The 21,060-nt window shown below is 46.6% G+C and overlaps 1 protein-coding gene across 1 annotated transcript; it reads left to right on the forward strand.

Moving 5' to 3' along the window:
- Positions 1–11,630: 11,630 nt before the first annotated feature.
- On the forward strand, positions 11,631–20,096 carry Srp9 (signal recognition particle 9). Its single transcript, XM_041635344.1, has 3 exons — positions 11,631–11,822; positions 15,560–15,628; positions 19,037–20,096. Exons 1-3 carry the CDS (start codon positions 11,751–11,753, stop codon positions 19,154–19,156), a joined length of 261 nt encoding a protein of 86 aa, XP_041491278.1. The 5' UTR covers positions 11,631–11,750; the 3' UTR covers positions 19,157–20,096.
- The last annotated feature ends 964 nt before the right edge of the window (positions 20,097–21,060 follow it).

The following is a 21,060-nucleotide window of genomic DNA, read 5'->3' on the forward strand; positions in this document are numbered from 1 at the left end:
CCATGAGGAAGCTGTAATGGGTGGCACTTAGGAGCTTGGTCCAGAGCGATGTCTGCAAGAGTAGCAGTGTTTGAGCTTTGCCGGTGCGGCCCCTGGGCCTGGGCCCTTCATCACTGCACCTCCATCTTCACTTCTTTCCAAGTGCCTGCTTCTCAGACTTCAGTAAGTCCCTTGAAGGCAAGGACTTTTTTTTTTTTTTTTTTTACTCCTTGTTCCTCAGCCCCAAGCATGACATCTGGCACAGGGTATATAACCAGTAACTATCTGCTGAAGAAATGCCTGGGTAGCGAAGTGAGGAAGGAAGCTGGAAGAAAGCAGGCCATCTGCTAAAGCTTAAAACCCCAGCGCTGAGCTCAGGTGGAGCTCAGTGGAGGAGCATTTGCTTGGCAAGGGGGCCAGAGGTTCAAGCTCCAGCGCTGAGTATAAAAAACAAAAACAGAAATCCCAGGGCTGTAGATGTAGTCTTGGAAGTTGTAGCCCTGGTAGTTGGTGGAATATTTAGCAGGCAAGCACCAGCAAGTACCAAGTCCTAGGTTCTATCCCCAGCCGAATAGAATCGGGAGTGCTGGTGAGGAGGATCGCACCAGAGGAAGGGGAATGTGTATTTAATAATCCCACACTAGCTCCCAATAGGGTATAATAATGTGCTCTTTATTAAAGGGGAACTCATAGATCACAATGAGGAACAGGAATGGAATCCAGCATACAGGTGTGGCCAGCGGGGAGAGAGTGAGTGGGCAGACCCACACGCCTTTTGGTACCCAAGGCCACGCCCAACCTGGTCCAGCCTCTCACAGGCCATGGGCTGAAGGAGGTTCTCCATTAAGCTGGCACAAATGTTGCAGTTGTCAGGAGGTAGAAGCAGGAGGATGAGATGTTCAAGGCTAGCTTATGTGCACTTGGGAGACAGAGACAGGCAGATCTCTGTGAGTTCAAGTCCAGCCTGGTCTACAAGGCAAGTTTCACCACAGCCAGGGCTACACAGCGAACCCCTGTCTCACAAACACAAAGCTCAGAGCTAAACCGATGACGTCTTTCTTCTGACTCTACCTAAGACATGAAACGACAAGCACAGATTTTTGCTTCCAGTCCGTCCGCTTGTTGCTGTGACTGGCTCTCCCGCAGAGCTTGTCCTGGCACTTGACGACCAGTGCATGGCAAGAGCCCGACCTGCGCTGTCTCCAGGCTCTGGGGCTACCGTTTGGGTCAGCGTTTAGAACATGAAGTACCCCACGGACACTGGAAAGGAGACCCACAGCCTCTGTGCTGGGCTAGAATCAATGCTGAGGACTTCCCAGGTCCCCGAAGGGACCAGCTGCTTGCTCAGTCTGGGACAAACCCAAGCACATGCCCACAAAGGGCTGCAAACTGCAAATTGAGATCTAATATGAGCCATCTGGTCTGGTGAAATGGCCAACGGGAGGGACAGGGGCCTGGAACCTTCCCAGAAGTAGGACGTGATGACTCAGCTCACCCAGAACAAAAGCTTCTAAGGAAATCCTTTGGAACAGGCCAAACTGAACCTTCCTGAGCAGCCAGGATGGGGACTCTATCTAAAGTGACCCCGGGGGCAGAGCTATGAGACCCACGGTCCCTGAGCATGACCCTGGGGCAGGTAAATCCGCATTGCTTTCGAGAAGGAAGCGTATGGAGTCCCAGCATCATTCCAGCAGGCCAGTGAGAGGGCTCAGTGGGTAAGGGCAGCGGCTGCCAAGCCTGATGACCTGAGTTTGACCCCTGAGACCCACACGGTGGAAGGCGAGAACGGACTCCAGCAAGTGGTTCTCTGACTTTTCCAAGCTGCGGCATGACGCCTGGGCGCATGTATGCACAAATAGATTTTGAAATTTATTTTTTTATTCATTCATCTAATTAATTAATTGTTTTTGAAACAGGGTTTCTCTGTGTAGTTTTGGGGCCTGCCCTGGAACTAGCTCGTTAGACCAGGCTGGCCTCGAACTCACAGAGATCCTCCTGCCTCTGCCTCCTGAGTGCTGGAATTAAAGGCATGCGCCACCACCATCTGGCTCTGAAATATATATATATATATATATATATATATATATATATATATTTTAAAATGAATAATTATAGAGCCACCAAAGGAGTGATGAAAAATGTCAGACTGGGTAGGGGCCAACAGCTTCGCCTGGATTTGGGACACTTTAGCCTTGGTCCGGGAGAATGGCTTTCTGGTGTCTTCTAGACAATCACTGTTGCGATGGGGGTGGGGAGGAGAGCCGACCAATCACCAGGTCTAATTATCCTCCTCCAGCCGCTTTCCTGGCAGCAATTGTCAAGACTTTTGCCAAAACTTTACTTCACCAATACCGGGATCCAAAGAGCCCCAAGTCACAAGGGGAAGGTTCTGCATCCCCGAGAAGCCGTAAAGACTGCCTAACACCAAGACCTGGGCACCAGAGGTCAACTCTGTGAGCTTCAAAGGGACGCTCCTCTTTAGCTCCTCTAGGCCCAGCAACTGGATGGAGGAGAGACGGTGGGGCCAGCCACTTGGAATGGCACCAGAAGTTGACACAACGGGAATCAGCACACTTGCCCTGGTCCCCCATCACCGCACCCCAGGAAGTCAGGAGGCATCTGGAAGGCCTGTTTGTGCTTGCAGCGAGAGTGTCTAGGTCAGGGCTTGCTTAGAGCTGAGGTGGTGTGAGCCTCACAGCTGAGGGCAGCTGGAGATGGGCCAGGGGCTGGCAGGGGCAAGCCAGTGCTCTCAGAGCACCTTGGGGTGACCCCCTACCTCCTTGCCTTGCCACAGCTTAGCCCGAGACCTGTTTAACACCTTCTGCTGGGATCAGAGAGCTCACTCTTGGAGGGTGCCTGGGGCTGCTGGGGCTTTTTTGGCTGGTTTAAAAATGACTCAGTTCTAGAAACCCAGCTGCCTCCGGGGGCCTGAACTTGCTGAGCAGGGTTGTGGGGAAAAGCCAAAGGGTCAGTCTTCAGGGCTCCAATCCTGCAGCCCCAAGGAGAGTAGGCTGGGAAGTTATGAGAACTGAACGGAAGCAGGCAGACTTTAGGCTGTGCTGAGAACAGGTAATATTCCGTGGCTGGGTTCAGAGGTTATAGCGGTGGTTGTCAACCTTCCTAGTGCTCCGACTCTTTAATACAGCTCCTTAGGTCGTGGTGACTCCCAACCATAAAGTTACTTCTGTGGCTACTTCCTAACTGTAATTTCGCTACCGTTATGAACCGTAATGTAAACATTTTTGGAGATAGAGTCAGAGGGGTCGTGACTCACAGGTTGAGAAGCACTGGGGCATGGGCTATTCGTTAATCCACATATTTTCTCCATCCCCACTTCATGCAGAAGGAGGCCTTCTAAGCAGCCTGGCTTTCCACTGAGATGGAGAAGGAAGATTGTGCCATGAGAAGCAAAATTAGGCGTGTTTCACAAGCCTTACCCCCCCCCCCCCCACACACACACAGACAGCTCCATGGATCTCAACGTTCATGTCAACATCGCCGGGGCGACAGGATTTCTCTCAATCCGTGACGAAGAGGAATGTTTCTGCTAGCACTGTCATCTTGGGCACTGTAGAATACTTAGAGGACAGGACTGTCTGCTGCGTGGCCCGTCTGGTGGGTGATGTGAGGAAGGAAGAGGCGCCAAGGAAAGCACCTGGGTGGAGAGGTTGACAAGGGACGGAAGAGGCTGGGGAACTGGGCCCGGGGCCTCTCGAGGCTGAATGGGGAAGACGCCACAGCACACTCTACCCACCATCACTCCACCCCCTTATCTTGTCCATCTACGCTGCCACAGTCACAGGGAGCCTGGTGGTCGGAGGTTTCAAGCCTTCTCTTGCTCGGTAGCCCTCCATGTGCTGCATGCTGCAGCCCCAGATACCATGCTGCTAAATATGTTGCCAGGTTAGTCCCAAGCCTCAAAGCAGCGAGGTGGGAGGACCTTCCCCAGCTCAGTGCCAGTTCTCTCTGCCCACTCCAAGGCCCTCTTCATCAAAAGGTTATCTTGGCCAGTGAGGTCCTTGTGTATTCCCAGGAGCCCCTCCCCTTCACTAACCATGCCTGTGGCTGTGTTCCTGCTCACCCATCCTTGTATTAGAAAGCCTGACCATAACCTGCCTTTCCCTCCAGACTCTAGTTCCTTGGCAGGGCTTGTGCCAAATGACTCAGAAAACCCAAACACTACCATGACCTTACCGTGTGCCCTGCCCCTGTCCCCCCAAACCCAAGAAAGCTCTTACACTGGGGAGACGCCAGGGAAGGGTCCACTGACCCTTAGGACTGAATGGCCAAGGACTTGACAGCTGGGAGCTATCAGGATCCCACAGCCTCAGTTCTCCAGGCCACCCAGAGGGTTTCCACAGCCGAGTGGAGCCTGCTGCTGAGTGGGGATGTCATCTGATTCATTAATTAAAGCAAACACTGTTCATCCAGCGCTCCGGGGCATGGTTTAAAAAGAGAAACCAGAACATTTAACATTTGATAAAAATAGCATTTGTCAGTCCAGAGGTAACCAAAGTTTTACTTGGTCCCTTCGGTCCAGGAGCACCCCCACCCTGTCCCCTGTTCCCACCTTCCCTACCACGCTTCTCTGTTGACCAGGGAATCCCTGCCAGAGTTTGCTAATTGGGTTAATGGAGTGACTGTGTAATTGTTCTCTGCCCACAGCCCAGCCCCTCCACTGGCTGCTTTCCACTACCTGCCTCCCACCACTTCCAGGAGCGCTTACTTGCAACAACCTTCCATTGTCGTCCACATCTGGGACCTGGGGCTTAAGTGAAGCTCCCTACAGCAGAGGACAGAAAACGCTGCTATTTTGGTTTGTGTGGTCCACAATGGGGCCATTCTGCGGGGTTTCTGGGCAGTGCGGGGCTACCCAGGGAGAGGGGAAATCGGAGCTGAGCAGCGATGGGACCCAGGCCAGAGAACAAGAGGGACGGGCTGAAGGGAGGTGACTGCCAGGGTCAAATCCCGACCTTTTCTCCCAGCTACTGGGATTTGAATTTCATTTTAATCAGATGCAGATGAAACCTATGGGCTGAGCCTCAGGAATCTCAGGGCCTCACCTTTGACCTCTGGCCTCTAGAACAAGCAGCTTGTACCAAAGGAGACAGCTAAGGGTGGCCTTGCTTGTCTCTGAGGTTTAGTTAGAACCTCTTTGTGCTCAACACCCTTGGGAAAACACCACCCCACACCCTCAAACACTCCAAGGCTTTTTCTCCTGTTGTTTTGGGTGTGTGTTTAGTTTTGTTTGAAATCTGGTTCACTTAAAGAATGGTTACTTGTTCAAATCATGAAAATGTCAGCATTCTTGGGGCGGGTCGAAGATGAATAGCTGGAGGCAGCCTTCCAGCCCTGAGGTGCCACCTAGACCTGCTGTACCTCCATTCTGCTCCCTAGCCCCTGGGCTCGGATGCCCTGAAGGCTCCTGTTGACTGCCCTTGCTGCCATTCCCTTCCTATTCCTTCTTTCCTGCCCAGGTCTCAATACACTCTTGGGGCAGCTCCAGGGTTCTGAGTGATGGATCTGGCTGGCTGCATAGTTCAGAAGTAGAGAATAGCCTATTCATGTGCAAGACCCAGGGTTCTATCCTCAGCACTCAGAAATAAAAAATAGATAAAAACACGCCGAGCTTGTAATTCTAGCACTCAGCAGGCAGAGACAGGAGGCGTTCCAGGCCAGTCAAGGGCTCAAATCAAGACCTTGTCTCAAAACACCAAACACAGAAAAAAGCCCACCACTATCGCAGCAAAAACGAACCAATACATAAATAAAATACAGGAACTACTGAATGTGGGTCTTTGAAGATCAGCCTTGTGCAGAAGCATAAACTTCTAGGGTCCTTCGAACACGCGTTGAAAGCTTATGTTGTCCTGGTTCCTGATTGGTTGACCTCCTGAGTCGCCCAAACTCCTGAGAAGGCAAGAGTAAGACCTTTGTGGAACCGTCAGTGTTGTGCGCCCCCTGGTGGAGGTGCTCCATCAATGCGCATTTCGACTTTCAGGTAAATTTGACTGACCTCACCCACGTGTGCTCTCCCTCTCCCAGTAGCTTGTAAGCGCCCGGTGCGCCTCTTTGCATTCTCGAAGGCTCAGCTACTTGGATGATGGCAGACCCAGGAATAGGTGCGCTCAATAAGTAACTACTACTGGATTGGAAATTGCTGGCCAAGGTTTTCTGGTGAAACGAAGTGCCAGGATGGGGGGGGGGGGGGCGGGAGGTTGGGTGACTAAGGAGTAAACCAATGACGAGACAGGAAAGTGTACAAATGGCAGTGTACGCACTAAGGGCCAAGAGAAGGGTAAAGAAGCTTATGCTTCCGGGAGGCAGCCCAAGGCTGATTGATCTCCGTGGATCCACATTCGGTAGTCCCTGGATTTTGAGCACAAGGCAAACATCTTCCAGCTGAGTTCCTGCTGCTTGGAGCCTGCTCTCTCTTCAGGAAGGGCTGAAATCTGCGCCAGCAGTTGGCCTGGATCGATTGCACAGCACTGCCCTCCTCTGGACAGAGCCAAGGCTGCCTGCGTCCTGCTGTGAGGCCTCGCTCAGGTTTCCTTCCCTCCTCCTGGACAAACAGGTTTTTCAGTGGGACTCTCAGAGCAGGTGTTAACCCGGCCTGCCTGAATCCCTGAAACCTGGGAAGGTGGAAGAACAAAGCCTCCCTTGACTGCTGCTGGCACACAGTGGGCTCTATAAATATTTAATTCGGGAAAATAAACAGAGCCACACACATTCTTGGCATGCCAGCGGCACTTGGGACCATTATAATGCCCATTGGAGGGAGAATTAATTGAGGGACCCACACCTGTTCTCGGTCTAGAACAGTTCCAGCCCTGTTTGTGGAAGACAAACCATGGGGAACAGAGAGGGACAAAAGTCCAAGCAGAAGAAAAGAGCTCAGGAACAGTCATTCCGCTCCAGAAACAACTGAGATTCTTTTCTCCTTTGAAGTGAAACTCGGGACCTCCTGCACACCAGGCAAACCAATGAACAACAGTCCGGATCCGCCTTGACCCTTTGAGAGCTCCTTCCTTCCCTCTCTTATCAGCCATATAAGTGACTGTTCCTGTTGCTGAGATAAAAGACCCTGTCAGAAGCAACTTAAGGAAGGAATTAGGTTGGCTCACAAGTGTTGGGCCCATCAAGGCAGGGAAGGCAGTGTGGGGGAGTTTGAGGTGACATTTGTTGTTGTTGTAGGACATTTGACCACACTGTGTGAAGATGTGTCTGTCCTTCCTTATCTGCCTAAAGCACCTTCTGATTGGTTTAATAAAGAGCTGAATGGCCAGTGGTTAGGCAGGAGAGGATAGGCAGGACTTCCAGGGAGAGAGAGGAACTGGGGAGAAGAATCTGAGAGGTGGGAATTTGCCCCGGAGACAAGGAGGAAGTTAATGTATTGTACAAGGTGACAAGCCATGTGACAGAACACGAATTAATACATAAGGGTTAATTTAACTTACAAGAGCTAGTTGGGAACAAACCTAAGCTTAGGCCAAGCTTCCATAATTAACAATAAATCTCCGTGACATTATTCGGGAGTTAGCAGTCCAAAGAAAGTTCAGCTACCACTGACACATCACATTCAAAGTCAGAAAGCAGAAAATATATAGGCCTGGCTGTCCTAGAACTTGTTATGTAGACCAGACTGACTTCAAACTCACGGAGATCTGCTTGCTTCTACCTCCCAAGTGTGTATCAAGCCCGGCTCACTTTGTCCTTTTTATACAGTCTGGGAGCCGAGCCTGGGAAATGATACTGCCCACAGTGGTTGGGTCTTCAAACCTCAATTAACCTAATAAATACCCCCCAAGATCCTCCAGATACACCCCCTGCACCCCATAGTCTGTCTCCCAAAGGATTCTAGATCTCATCAAGTTCACAGCTGAGATTAGCCATCACACCCCAGGGAAGCTTTATGGTAAAAGATAAAGAACTAAAGATAAATAGCAGGGGCTGGAGAGATGGCTCAGAGGTTAAGAGCACTGGCTGCTCTACCAGGGGTCCTCAGTTCAATCCCTAGCACCCACATGGTGGCTCACAACCATCTGTAATGAGATCTGGTGCCCTCCTCTGGCATGAAGGCATACATGCAGGCAGAACACTATATAATAAACAAATAAATCTTTTTTTTTTTTTTTTAAAAAAAAAGACAAGTAGCAGACAAAGCCAGGGTCTATCCACTCTCAGGAATCAGAATGTTCTAGCCCTGGCTGTGGCAAACTTGCTGTCTTTGTGTGTAGGTATTTGTAAACCTGCCTTTTTGTCTCTGCTCCTGATCCTGGCCTCATTACCCTTAAAACAGCATAATGCCTTACTTGTAAGAAGTATGCAACTCATAGTTACTGAATTCTTGGATCTAAAAAGTAGTGTATGAATGATGATAATAACTTGCAATGGTAATAAGTCTTAAGGAAACAGGTATTACATCTATTGTTTTAGACTTTTTTTTCATTTTGTTTTTTGAGACAGGGTTTCTCTGTAGCTTTTGGAGCCTTCCTGGAATGAGCTCTTATAATCCAGGTATTATTATAATTTGCTGAGAAATTGTTTTTGTCTCTCAAATGTAATTCTGGGGTTAGCCCAGGATCTGGCCCTCAAATGTATGGCCTAATAAGAGCTGTCAAGGGCCTTTCGCCAGAAGGATCCAGGGAGCAATAACTTGATTCCTGGGGCCTTGTTACTATGCCTCTAAAGTAGTTGGGAAACCCTGATCTAAAGCCTTTTGAAGGATACATTTTAGACATGGAAGAGGGGGGTTGGAAATGTAGGTGACCTGGCATGGAACCTGTTGATCTGCTTGGTTGTGCCCATGAGAGATGCCAGAGTGGTATTTTTGGTGGACCTTGTGGTGTGTAATGGCCAGGTGGCTTCTCGAAGGGACCAAAATCCCAGGAGCATGTTTATCCAAGGTATTACAGGCACCAAGGAGGCCCTTTTCTCTCCAACTGCCTGCGTGGCTATGGGTCACAAAGAAATCACGGGCTGTCTCTGGTAAATATGTCTCATTCTTGCCCCCAGCCAGAGGGTTCTGCTCTTGGGACGGATGTGGAACTCCTCAGAATGATGCAGATTCTCTGCCTTCCACGAAGTTCGCTATTGCGCATTGAAAGTCTGCCTTGTTTCCATCAAACTGCTACTGTTTATAACCAGGGAGCTCAAGGAGGTGGGGGAAGCTCTTGGATCTGGGTTAGTACCACAGGAAGGTTGACTGTTCCTCATGGGAATGTTAGAGACAGTCCTTGGGGTTGTGATAAAATGACTAACGAAAGCTGCCTCAGAAGGAAAAGCTTATCTGGGCTCAGCGTGGGGTACACAAATGTGAGGCTGCTGGCCACACTACTTCAGGTCAGGAGGCGGAGAGATAAATATGGGTGATCAGCTCACTTTCTCCTTCACTGACAGTCTAGGACCCCAGCCCATGGAATGGAGCCACTCACATTTCAGACAGATCTTCCCCCCCTTGATTACCTTATCTAGAAACTCTCTCACAAACAGTGGTTTGTATACTTGGTGACCACCACTGGCAGCAACGTTTTATAGTAAGCTCAGAAGCTTGGTTTTGCTGATTCTGCCATGGAGAGATAAGCACCTGTGCATCACGAGGACTCCAAAGTTTGGATTAAACATGCAATACTACACTATGCCCTTTCACTTACATGTATATGTAAAAGAGGGTTTAATAAAATCAGGGGAGTTAATGCTGGGACAAATCTAAGAGATCTGGGGCATTAGGGGGTGAATATGATTAAAATATATACATGCATGAAGATATCATAATAAAACCCATTATTATATATACTACTAAAAATATAAAAAAAATCCTCCTCTTCCCTGAGGATCATTTGCTGGACTGTCTCTCTTTCTTCTTCTTCTTCTTCTTCTTCTTCTTCTTCTTCTTCTTCTTCTTTCTTCTCCTCCTCCTCCTCCTCCTCCTCCTCCTCCTCCTCCTCCTCTTCTTCTTTATGGCTTCCACTGCCCAACATATATGTCCCTTGTTCTAAGGATGTGGGTCCCTAACTTAGAGCCTTCTTCAACATCTAATCCCCTTCTTTTTCATCTGTGACTTTAACCTTTGTATAGATGATGCAACTTCAGATTTCCTTGAAGTTCCATGCCCCTCCCCCCCATAACGTATTTAGCTTGGATGCCATGATGGTCTCTTGCTAGGACCATCGCCATTCTTATTTATTTGCCATTTATTTATCGACAGGGTCTCGATAAGTAGCTCAGTTTGACCTTGGGTTCACTAAATAGCCTGGACTTCCCTCAGACTCATGACATAAAGATCTGTCTAGTCTTGGTGGCACAGTCCCAGCTACTCAAGAGGTCGAGGCAGAGAACATTCCAGTCTGGGCAATAGAGAGAGATATTCTGTTTCAAACAAACAAACAAACAAACGAATGAACAATAGTAAAAAATAAAGAACAAAAAGAAAAAACAAAGAAAAATATAGGCAAGAGGGAGGGTAAGATGGGGGAGAGAGAAAATTGGGGTTATAACTGAATGGTAGGGACCTTGTCTAGCATGAGCAATCCCCAGCACTGTAAAAACAAAACAAAACAAAACACTGCTTAAAGCTGTCCAACGGAGAAGGAAAAGCAACTTATAGTAAAAGAAAGTATATTTGTGGGGCCAGGAGTGAGGGTAGAGGGAATGAATATAAGAAAGCATGAAGGAGATTTCTGGAGATGAAAAATGTCCCATAAATTTATTATGACATTAGGTATATAGGGATATACTCCGTGGGCGTGTAATGTGTGTGTATGTCTTCCTTCAAAATTCATGAATGTATATTGTTAAAACCAATGTTTACCACACATAAAATATACCCCAATAAAGTTTATTGTAAAAACTATCCTGTGTCACGCATTGCCTGGAGTAAACGGGTCAATTTTCTTTCTTCCTTTTTTTAGATTTATGGGTGTTTTGCCTACGTTTGTGTTCGTGTAGCACCTGTGTGCCTGGTGCCCATGGAAGCCAGAAAAGGGTGTTGGATTCTCTGGAACTGGAATTGCCGACAGTTGTGAGCTGCCATGTGGCTGCTAGGACTTGAACTCAGGTCCTCCAGACTAGCAGTCGGTGCTGTTCACTGTTGAACCCAGGCTCAAATTTCCTTTCTAGCAGATGCCACGAGGTGGCTTCCTTCGCTCCTTGCTTCTTCTCTTCCTCCATTCCCTAAACACTGTTCACATTAAGTAAGCTGCGGATCTAAAATGTGCTTGAGGTGTTTCGCCCTTCCCTGCTCACCTACTCAGCTTTTATTACCTCTGTGAGCCTCACTCTTTCTTGCTCCATTTAACCAATACAAAGATCTACTACAGAAAGTTTTTGTTTGCATTCCTGTTGTCTCCCCAACTCCTTGACTGGGCTGTAAGTGTGACAGATGGGCCTTGTCATCACCACGACTGTAACTTGGGTGCCTGGTCACAGAGCTGCTCCTTGTGAAGCAGAGCCTGATTTTTTAGCATCAATCACAGTCGGGAAAGAAGGCAGGGGCACAGTCACCACCCCTCCAGGCCTGCAGGCGGCGCTGTGGCAGCCGCCGGCCTCTCCTCGCTCCCGACGTCTCCAAGCGGAGGCCCCGCCCCTCGCAGGATGCCTCCTGCCCATTGGGCCGGCGCGGCCGAGGCTGACCAATGGCGTGGGCGCTAGCGGGCCTCCATCTTTGTACGCCGGAGCTCAGCGCCGTGGGCGGTTGCGGAGGGAGGTGGGAAGCCGGGGATCCTGCCCTGCTATTTTCTCAGTGTCCTCGTCTCTCGCTGCCCGAAGCCGCGATGCCTCAGTTCCAGACCTGGGAGGAGTTCAGCCGCGCGGCCGAGAAGCTCTACCTCGCCGACCCCATGAAGGTGAGTCACTAGCCGGGACGGGGGTCTCCTGCGCCTGTGATGCGGCTTTAGCACAGGCAGGAAGCAGCGTCTGTCCTCGTTCTCACTGCGCCTTCTGTGTCCTTCCGTCTCCTCCCGTCTGACTTGGGACCCAGTGAGGCTGCGACAGTGTCCACAGGACAGAGCCATTTCCACAGCGGTGGACTCTGCAGTGGCCTGCACCCGAGGAACTCCTAACTTCCGCTATGGCTTTGGTTGGTTTACGTGTCGCTAAGGCTGGTGCTCCGCCCCTGCACCTTCTCTTTCCTGTCCGTCACTTATTTTGGTGCTCCCTTCCCTTCCCTCAAAGGCGTGAGAGTGCCTAATGTTTATATAACACGAGCTGTTTTTTTAAAGCTATATATCGGGGCTGGGGAGAGGCTCAGCATGCGGAACTCATAAAAATGGAAAGAAAGAACCGACCCCCCAAACTTGTCTAACTACACATCATACACACGCACATGCGCGCACACACAAATAATAAATAAAAATTATAAAATACATTGGTGCTGGCAACTTGTTTGCCATTTCTTCAGTTGAGCAACATGCTGGAAGGTGTAACAAGATTTTGTCCAGAGGGCCTGATACAACAGGATAAATTTTTTAATTTAGTAAAAGAACGGTAAAGGATATACAAGCACACAGAAGGACTGTACTTGTAAGAATGTGGTGGTAGCTGTAGGGAAATGAAAATAGAAGTGACAGAGTTGTGGTGATCAAAACATGTCTAGAATAGACAGGAGAGGAAGAACCTTACGTTTCTACCAGGTGACACAGTCTGTTGGCCTACGGACTTCTGCTTCCTTAAAACCTTCTGTTAGTTTTTCACTTTTCCCCCGACTGGGGAGGGATGTAGAGCATGAACCTCATTCTCAAGTTCCAAGATGATTTGCTCTAAGAGCTTGAACTTAAGTCCAAACTGTGACTCTGAACCCCAGCCCATCTGATCCGTGCAGGGCTAAAGAAGACAGCTTGTCCGGTCTCGGGAATGTTTGCAAAGATTGTGCCTTCTCTCCCCAGCGCATTTACCACGGAGCCCATACATATCTTCTCACCCTTTATCACACTGATCCGCATGGCGTAAACGGAAGTGCTGTTGCTGGTGGGCTGAAGAAGAGACCGTTAGTTGGGCCTGTCTTCCTTCTAGTCCTTTACAGTCCTGTCCCTGCTGTCTGAAAATAGAGACACCCAAGTGTCCTCTGCTTAAAACCAGCTTGGCAGTGGTGGTGATGCACTCCTTTAATCCCAGCACTTGGAAGGCAGAGGCAGGCAGATTTCTGGGAGTTTGAGGCCAGCCTGGTCTACAGAATGAGTTCCAGGACAGCCAAAACTACACAAAGAAACCTTGTCTTGGGCAGAAGTTAAGAGCATTGCCTGTCTTCCAAAGGTCCTGAGTTCAATTCCCAGCAACCACATGGTGGCTCACAACCATCCGTAATGGGGTCTGGTGTCCTCTTCTGGCCTTCAGGCAGAATATTGTATACATAAAAAAAAAAAAAAAAAAGAAACCTTGTCTCAAAAACAAACAACGAAGACCAAAACTTCCCCCAAATTGTTCTTCATTGATTACTGAATTCTCACCCACTCATTTCTAGACTTGCTGAAGCCAAAGAATGAATTAGATCTTTATTCAGAACGCTGCTTTCGACAACGTTTTAAAAATGATTTATTTATTATGTTATAGAGTGTTCTCCCTGCATGTATGCCTGCAGGCTAGAAGGCACCAGAACTCATTACGAATGGGTGTGAGCCACCGTGTGGTTGCTGAGAATTGAACTCAGGACCTCTGGAAGAGCCACCAGTACTCTTAACCACTGAGCCAACTCTCCAGCTCCTAACCTTCTTTATAGGAAAACATGTGTTTTTCAAAGCCACTTCCTAAGAAAAGTGGCTTTTGCCCCTTTCCCACTATAATCTACTTTTCTCCTTTAGTATTTTTTACCAGTATCTTTCTTTCTAGAACTTTAATTCATTCTGTCTGTGTCGGATTATTTTGGTTTGCAGAACTCAAAGTCTTTGAGTGGAACCTTGAGTTTTTGTCTCTGTGACCCAGCTGACAATGGATACCCATCTTATGGTACCATTAGCCCCGTAACTCTCCATGAAGACAATGAGTGTTTTTAGTCAACAGTCAAAATCCCACATTGTTGTCTTGCTTAGTTTATCTTTCAAATAAAATTGGTTTCTCTTTGTTCCTACAAACTAAATTTCAAAAATGTAATAGTTCAGTGAGTAGGTTAGGTACTGTAAACATAGGTAGCTATTTTATATTCTGGGTGAGTTCCTCCTCTGTTGTCACCCAGACAAACCTCTTAGAGGTGTAACTCTTAAGACCCCAGCAGGGCACGGTGCAATTGGACGAGCTACAGGTTGCCATGCTGAAACCACTTTAAATTTGTGGGCTTTTGGAATTGGCTCGGGGCAGGAAAGGGCTGACGATCCTTAGTGTTTTGGTTTTAAAGTTACCTAAACGGGAGTTACTGATAGCGAAATGCTGACTCTGCCTCGGTCGCTGTGTTTGCATTCATCACCGAGAGAAAGAAACGCTCACAGAAGCTGAAGTTTGGGCTGCTGTTATAGCGGTGTGCTAATGTCCAGATTACATCGTGGCTACTGAAGTCTAGAATTGTGAGCAATGGGAAGTGTCCCGTGACACAGTGCTCACTGTTGTGAGTGATCCTGGCTTTGGGAAGCCATGGGGACCTTCCAGGTGGATCCGCTCAAGGTAACAGAGCCTCCCTCGTGCTTGTGATAAAGATGGCATGTGCTGAGGAGTCTGACCTGCCTTCTTGGGGGAGGTGCACAGGTGGAAGGTGCGGCGGACTGCCCTCGGCCCGGTTTCCTGAGGGATGTAGTTGGACTTCAGCCATTCCTGCTTCTTACCACCCCCTTCCTTTCATCTGTTTTACTAACAAGAGTGCCAAGCCACCTCACAGACATTCCTTGATGTGTGTATTGGGAATTTTAGTACATTTCTTCAAACTAAAAATACAGTACCCAACTTTAAAAACAAAAGGTTGATTTTTGCTTTTTTAAATAGGGCTGGGGAGACAGCTCTGTGAGGAAAAGGCTGTGTGAGCATGGGAGCCCAATGTTGAACTCAGCCCCTGTACAGTCTGGGCATGGTGTACATCTGTGACTCTAGCCCTGAGTGGCTAGAGAGTAGGAGGGTGGCAGTAGATTCACTGGCCACCAGCCTAGCCAGTCAGTGAGCTCCAGGTTCATTGAGAGACCCTCTCAAGAATGAAAATGGACAGGGCTGGGGAGGTGGCTCTTGCAGAGGGCCAAGGTTTGGTTTTCAGCACTGTACCCAGATCGCAGCTCACAACCACCTGTAACTACAGTTCCAGGGACCCCAGCACCTTCTTCTGGCCTCTGCTGGTACTAGGCACTCATTGTGGTGCACAGACATACATGCAGGGAAAGTGTCTAAACACATAAAATAAAAAGTCTTTAAAAACAGAGTGAATAGAGCACATAGCTCTGCGTACGTGTGCACATATGTACCATGTACACACATCTAAAGCATAAGTAGAACAGATGTAATGGAACTAACGGCTGGCTTTTCCCTTTACCTCATGTCAGTGAAGAGGCTATAGTGGAAGCGCTTTCTCGGGTGTCTGGGGCATTCACTCTAAAGAGCTTTTGCACGATTGATGAAATTGTGTATGCATAGTGCTATCTATTTTGCTCTTTTTAAGTAAGTAATTTTATTGCAGGTACGCGTGGTTCTCAAATACAGGCACGTTGATGGGAATTTGTGTATCAAAGTAACAGATGATTTAGTTGTAAGTATACATTTTTATTTGTTTTGGGGGTTCTGAGTTTGTTTCCTTGAAGTTGTTTATTTAGAGTTCATGCAGATGACCAATCTAGGGTACTTATTGTGCATGCATTCCATAGCGAAGAACTTCATTCTTCTTTTGGTTTTCGAGACAGGGTTTCTCTGTAGCCTGGGCTGTCCTGAAACTTGCTTTGTAGACCACGCCGGCTTCGAACTCACCAAGATTCGCCTGCCTCTGCCTTCAAGTGCTGGGACTAAAGACATGTGCCACCACCATCTGGTTAAAGCTGTTCTTTTAGATTCAGGAAGTAACTGAACTTGCTTCATGAAGGCAATGTGCCAGCAGTGGCTAACAGTTGCTTTCTTCAGGCCTTAAGCCAGAAAAACATAGAGACTAAAATTGAGCAGGTTTCCTTTCTCATGGTGAGAAATAAATCATAAATAGTAAATTTTATATATATAGTTTGTTGTTGTTTGAGACAGGTTTTTTTTTTTTTGGTTGATTTTTATTAAGCTCTACATTTTTCTCTGCGCCCCTCCCTACCTCTCCCCCAAGGTCCCCATGCTCCCAGTTTACTCAGGAAATCTTGTCTTTTTCTACTTTCTACTTCCCATGAAGATTAGATCGATGTGAGTCTCTCTTAGTGTCCTCATGTTGTCTAAGTTCTCTGGGATTGTGGTTTGTAGGCTGGCTTTCTTTGCTTTATGTTTAAAAACCACCTATGAGTGAGTACATGTGATAATTGTCTTTCTGTATCTGGGTTACCTCACTCAAAATGATGTTTTCTAGCTCCATCCATTTTCCTGCAGAATTCAAGATGTCATTATTTTTTTCTGCTGTGTAGTACTCCATTGTGAAAATGTACCACATTTTCCTTATCCATTCTTCAGTCGAGGGGCATTTAGATTGTTTCTAGGTTCTGGCTATGACAAACAATGCTGCTAAGAACATAGTTGAACACATGTCGTTGTGGCACGATTGAGCATCCTTTGGATATATACCCAAAAGGAAGGTTGTTTTCTAATTTTCTGAGAAATCGCCACACTGACATCCAGAGGGGTTGGACCAGCTTGCTTTCCTACCAGCAATGCAGAAGTGTTCCCTTTTCCCCACAACCTCTCCAGCATAAGTTATCATTAGTGTTTTTGATCTTGGCCATTCTTACAGGTATAAGATGGAATCGCAGAGTTTTTTGATTTGCATTTCTCTGATGACTAAGGATGTTGAGCATTTCCTTAAGTGTCTTTCAGCCATTTTAGATTCCTCGGTTGAGAGTTCTCTGTTTAGGTCTGTACTCCATTTTTTTTATTGGATTATTTGTTCTTTTGATGTCCAGTTTCTTGAGTTCTTTGTATATTTTGGAGATCAGACCTCTGTCTGATATGGGGTTAGTGAAGATCTTTTCCCATTCTGTAGGCTGTCGTTTTGTCTTGTTGAGAAACAGGGTCTTTCTATGTAGCTCTGGCTGTCCTAGAACTTGCTATGTAGACCAGGCTGGCCTTGAACTCCACAGGATGCTAGGATCAAAGGCACCATGCCTGGCTCCATAAATAATGTATTTGAAGCCACACCAGGGGCTTGTTCTTGTTTCTCCATTCCTTCTTCCTTCCCTCTGTGGCTTGCCCTTTGTGCCCTCCACCAGTCTGCTCCTGATGTGAGCGCCACCGTGCTGTGATGAGATCTAGCCCAGTGCTCTCATTAGTTCATGTTCATTGGATCTCTGCCACTTGCAGTATGAAGACCATTCTCTATGGGAAGTTTTAGCCCTTTGTAGCTTTATGTTGGCCTTGCTTTTCTGTGCTGTCTTTGCTGATTATTAGATGTTTCCCCGTAAATACTGTGCTTTATCAGTATTCTGACCTTGATTATCTTTTTGTATCACTTCTTCTAGAATAGTCCATTCGATTCCTACAGTCTAGTACTTTCTGTATTTGTGTCTGCTTACAGATTTGTACATTGGACTCCTATTTTTCTTCTGAGGATCTGACTAACTCTGAAGTCAAGTAACATTACTTCATTCATCCTTCCGAGTTAGCCTTCCAGCATGGAGCTTCTCACTCTTCATCTGGCTCCTCCTCTGTGGCTAGGAATGCTGTCAACCTGGCCAGAAACCTGGGCATAGTATTTGGTCCCTTCTTTTCTTTTATTGTTATGCCTACTGTTGGTTTATTTGAAGAAGTGGCATTTTGATCCCTGAACATGCCGTTCCTGCACTTGGCTAGGCGTCTGCACTTGCTAACTCAAGGCTTTCCTGCTTCTTCCTGTTGTCCCCAGCTGTCCATCTTCACTGATGCTCTTTCAGATTAGGACCATACTACTTGCCTGGTTTATTAGGATTGTCTCACAATAGTACCTGTGCATTTAGTTCATCCTGTGCACTGCCAGTGATCTTCCATACACACACATACACACACACACACACACACACACACACACACACATAAAACTTCCCTCCCATTTTTTTTGTTTTTAAATATTTATTTATTTATTTATTATGTATACAATATTCTGTGTGTATGCCTGCAGGCCAGAAGAGGGCACCGGACCTCATTACAGATGGTTGTGAGCCACCATGTGGTTTCTGGGAATTGAACTCAGGACCTTTGGAAGAGCAGGCAATGCTCTTAACCTCTGAGCCATCTCTCCAGCCCCTTCCCTCCCATTTTTCAAGGGCCATCTACATACTACATATGCACTACTACTGAGCATATCTCCAGGCCTGCCAGAATGACTTTTAAAAGTACTAACTCTCTTTAAAAAAAAAAAAATCCTTGACCTGCCACCCTCAGGTCCCTTCTGAAGTTTTTTCTGCATTGGATAAGAGACTATTCTCTCAAGTAGGAAATGTATAAATCTTGTAGCCCATGCTGGCCTGAACTTACTGTGTAGCTGAGGATGATCTTCAACTTTATTCACTTATTCTTGGTGTGTGGGTGTTTTGCTGCGTGTCTGCCTGTGTGCATGCCTGAAGAGGGGAGCTGGAACCCCTGGAACTTATAGACAGTAGGATTTAACTTGTCATTTTTGAGATGTTTCTAGAAGGAGTTTCTTTACATTTCATCAGCAGCAGTGACATTTAAAATAACTAAGGGAGCCAGGCGGTGGTGGCGCACGCCTTTAATCCCAGCACTCAGGAGGCAGAGGCAGGCGGATCTCTGTGAGTTCGAGGCCAGCCTGTTCTTCAAGAGCTAGTTCTAGGACAGGCTCCAGAGCTACAGAGATTCCCTTTCTTGAAAAACCAATAAATAAAATAATGGAGGGAAAGCAATTGTTGGATGTTTAGTGTGACTCCAGAGAGAATAGAGCAAAATAAGGGCAGATAAGACTCCCAGATATGTGACCACTCGCCTGCGTCCCTAATTACTAATATCTAGCTTTGCTTAGTTTTTGTGTCTTTAAATTTTCTGACAGTGTTTGGTGTATAGAACAGACCAAGCTCAAGATGTAAAGAAGATTGAGAAATTCCACAGTCAACTAATGCGACTTATGGTGGCCAAGGAATCCCGCAATGTCGCCATGGAAACAGAATGAATGGTTTGAAAAGAAGACTGTTTGTATGTTCTTGGGAAGTAAATAGCTTTTGAAACTGAGAAAGTGTTGGGAAGAAAATATTTATGTAACTGAGCTGTTGAGAACTGAGAGACCAGCTTGTGTTCTAAGGTTTGCTTTAGAGTGGGATGTCCGGGCTCTCAGTTAGAAGCCTTTATTTTTGGAAACTGAATAAGAAATACCTTAGCAGCTTTTGCAGATCATTTGATGTTGGGAAAATATATAATTATTTTTCTGGTAAATTCATATCAGTAATTTGTTGATGAATTAACAAGAAAAGTTCTTTCTAGATTGTGTTTAAGAGGAAATAAAATGTAACCTTTTGCTGTGTTGGCATGTTTCTTTTGGAGCATAACATTTATGCTGTTTATAATAAAGTTGGCAGCTGGGGTTGCTGCTCTGCAGTGAGCATGATCTGGTTTATGAATTTTGAGCCTGCCTTTCCTCTCTTGCCGGGTTCACACTGTGTTTGAATAGAAGGGATTTATGGCAGCAGCTTGCTGAGCGGTGAGTGCCTGCCAGACTGGCTTTCAGTTATCTGAGGGCACAAGCGTAACGATGGTCTCTGTGATGGGCTGCAACCTCCTCTGCAGAATGTCCATGATGTGATTCCGCACATCGTCTCAGAGGGGTTAAGGGTTATTCGGATGAACTAAAGTATGGAGCATAGCATGCCTCTCAGAACTGTTGGGTTTCTAATAAGCCAGGAGTCTACTGTTTTATGTTTATCTTGTACTTGTAACTGATTTCACCACCTAAGTATAACGTCCCATGTTACCTGCTCGAGCAAAGGTACTGCACTAATGTATTTTTTGTAAAAGTTTGTCATGCTGAGTAACATTTTAACTTGAAATTTTTATTAGTTATGAGAATTTTAGTCTGTTCTAGAGGTCAGTAAATAAAATATACTGTTTTTGTTGAAGCTTTGAATTTCTTGTGTAGGTTTATTTTCCTTTCCTTCTTTTTTTAAAATATTTATTTATTATGTGTATAATATTCTCTGTGTCTGTGTGTGTGTGCCTGCAGGCCAGAAGAGGCACCAGACCCCATTACAGATGGTTGTGAGCCACCATGAGGTTGCTGGGAATTGAACTCAGGACCTTTGGAAAAGCAGGCAATGCTCTTAACCTCTGAGCCATCTCTCCAGCCCCCTTTCCTTCATTCTTTAGCTAGGGTCTCACTAGCTCACTAGCCCTGGTTGTCCTGGAACTCAGAGATCCACTTGCCTCTGCTTCCCAGAGTTGGGACTAAAGGCCACCACACCTGATTTGTATGGATTTCTTGACTAGGGAATGCAGTATTCATTTAATCTAAGTATGGTGCTGAAAGTGAAGGTTTTTATTGGATATTTTTATCTTTTTTTTTGTTTTCAAGACAGAGTTTCTCTGTAGCTTTGGTGCCAGTCCTGGAACTACCTCTTGTAGACCAGGCTGGTCTCGAACTCACAGGGATCCGAGAGATCTACCTACCTCTGCCTCCCGAGTGCTGGGATTAAAGGTGTGTGTCATCACCGCCTGGCTTATTTTTCTCATCTTTTTATTGCATGTGTCTCTAAGCTATTTGTTGGATGATAAAATTGTTTTCTGGATTTGGGAAAGTACAATCAAATACTACTTTTTTAGTTTTTGGCTTTTAAGTTTTCTCCCCAGAATTAATGGAGAGAAAGGGAACATGACCTTTTTCTTATTCACATCTTCTGCTCTTTATGACTCTGTAGCAATAACCTGCATAATAATTCTTATAGCCAATACAAAACCCCAGTGGCCATATCTTCTGAATGGTGTAGTGTTGTGCCCTGAGTGGGTACTCCATCAGCATTTTTGGATGCTAGAATTAACTGTGAATCTAGTTTAGCAGTCTGTTTTGTGACATATTTGATCAGAATA

This window comes from Microtus oregoni, unplaced genomic scaffold (genome assembly GCF_018167655.1).
Source record: "Microtus oregoni isolate MIOR12 unplaced genomic scaffold, Mior012 000047F_ref0000412, whole genome shotgun sequence".
Classification (NCBI taxonomy): Eukaryota; Metazoa; Chordata; class Mammalia; order Rodentia; family Cricetidae; genus Microtus; species Microtus oregoni.

Coding starts and splice junctions, on each gene's coding strand:
- Srp9 (XM_041635344.1), top strand. CDS start 11,751: ATGCCTCAGTTCCAGACCTGGGAGGAGTTCAGCCGCGCGGCCGAGAAG. Junction 11,823..15,559: donor ACCTCGCCGACCCCATGAAG/GTGAGTCACTAG, acceptor ATTTTATTGCAG/GTACGCGTGGTTCTCAAATA. Junction 15,629..19,036: donor AAGTAACAGATGATTTAGTT/GTAAGTATACAT, acceptor ATTTTCTGACAG/TGTTTGGTGTATAGAACAGA.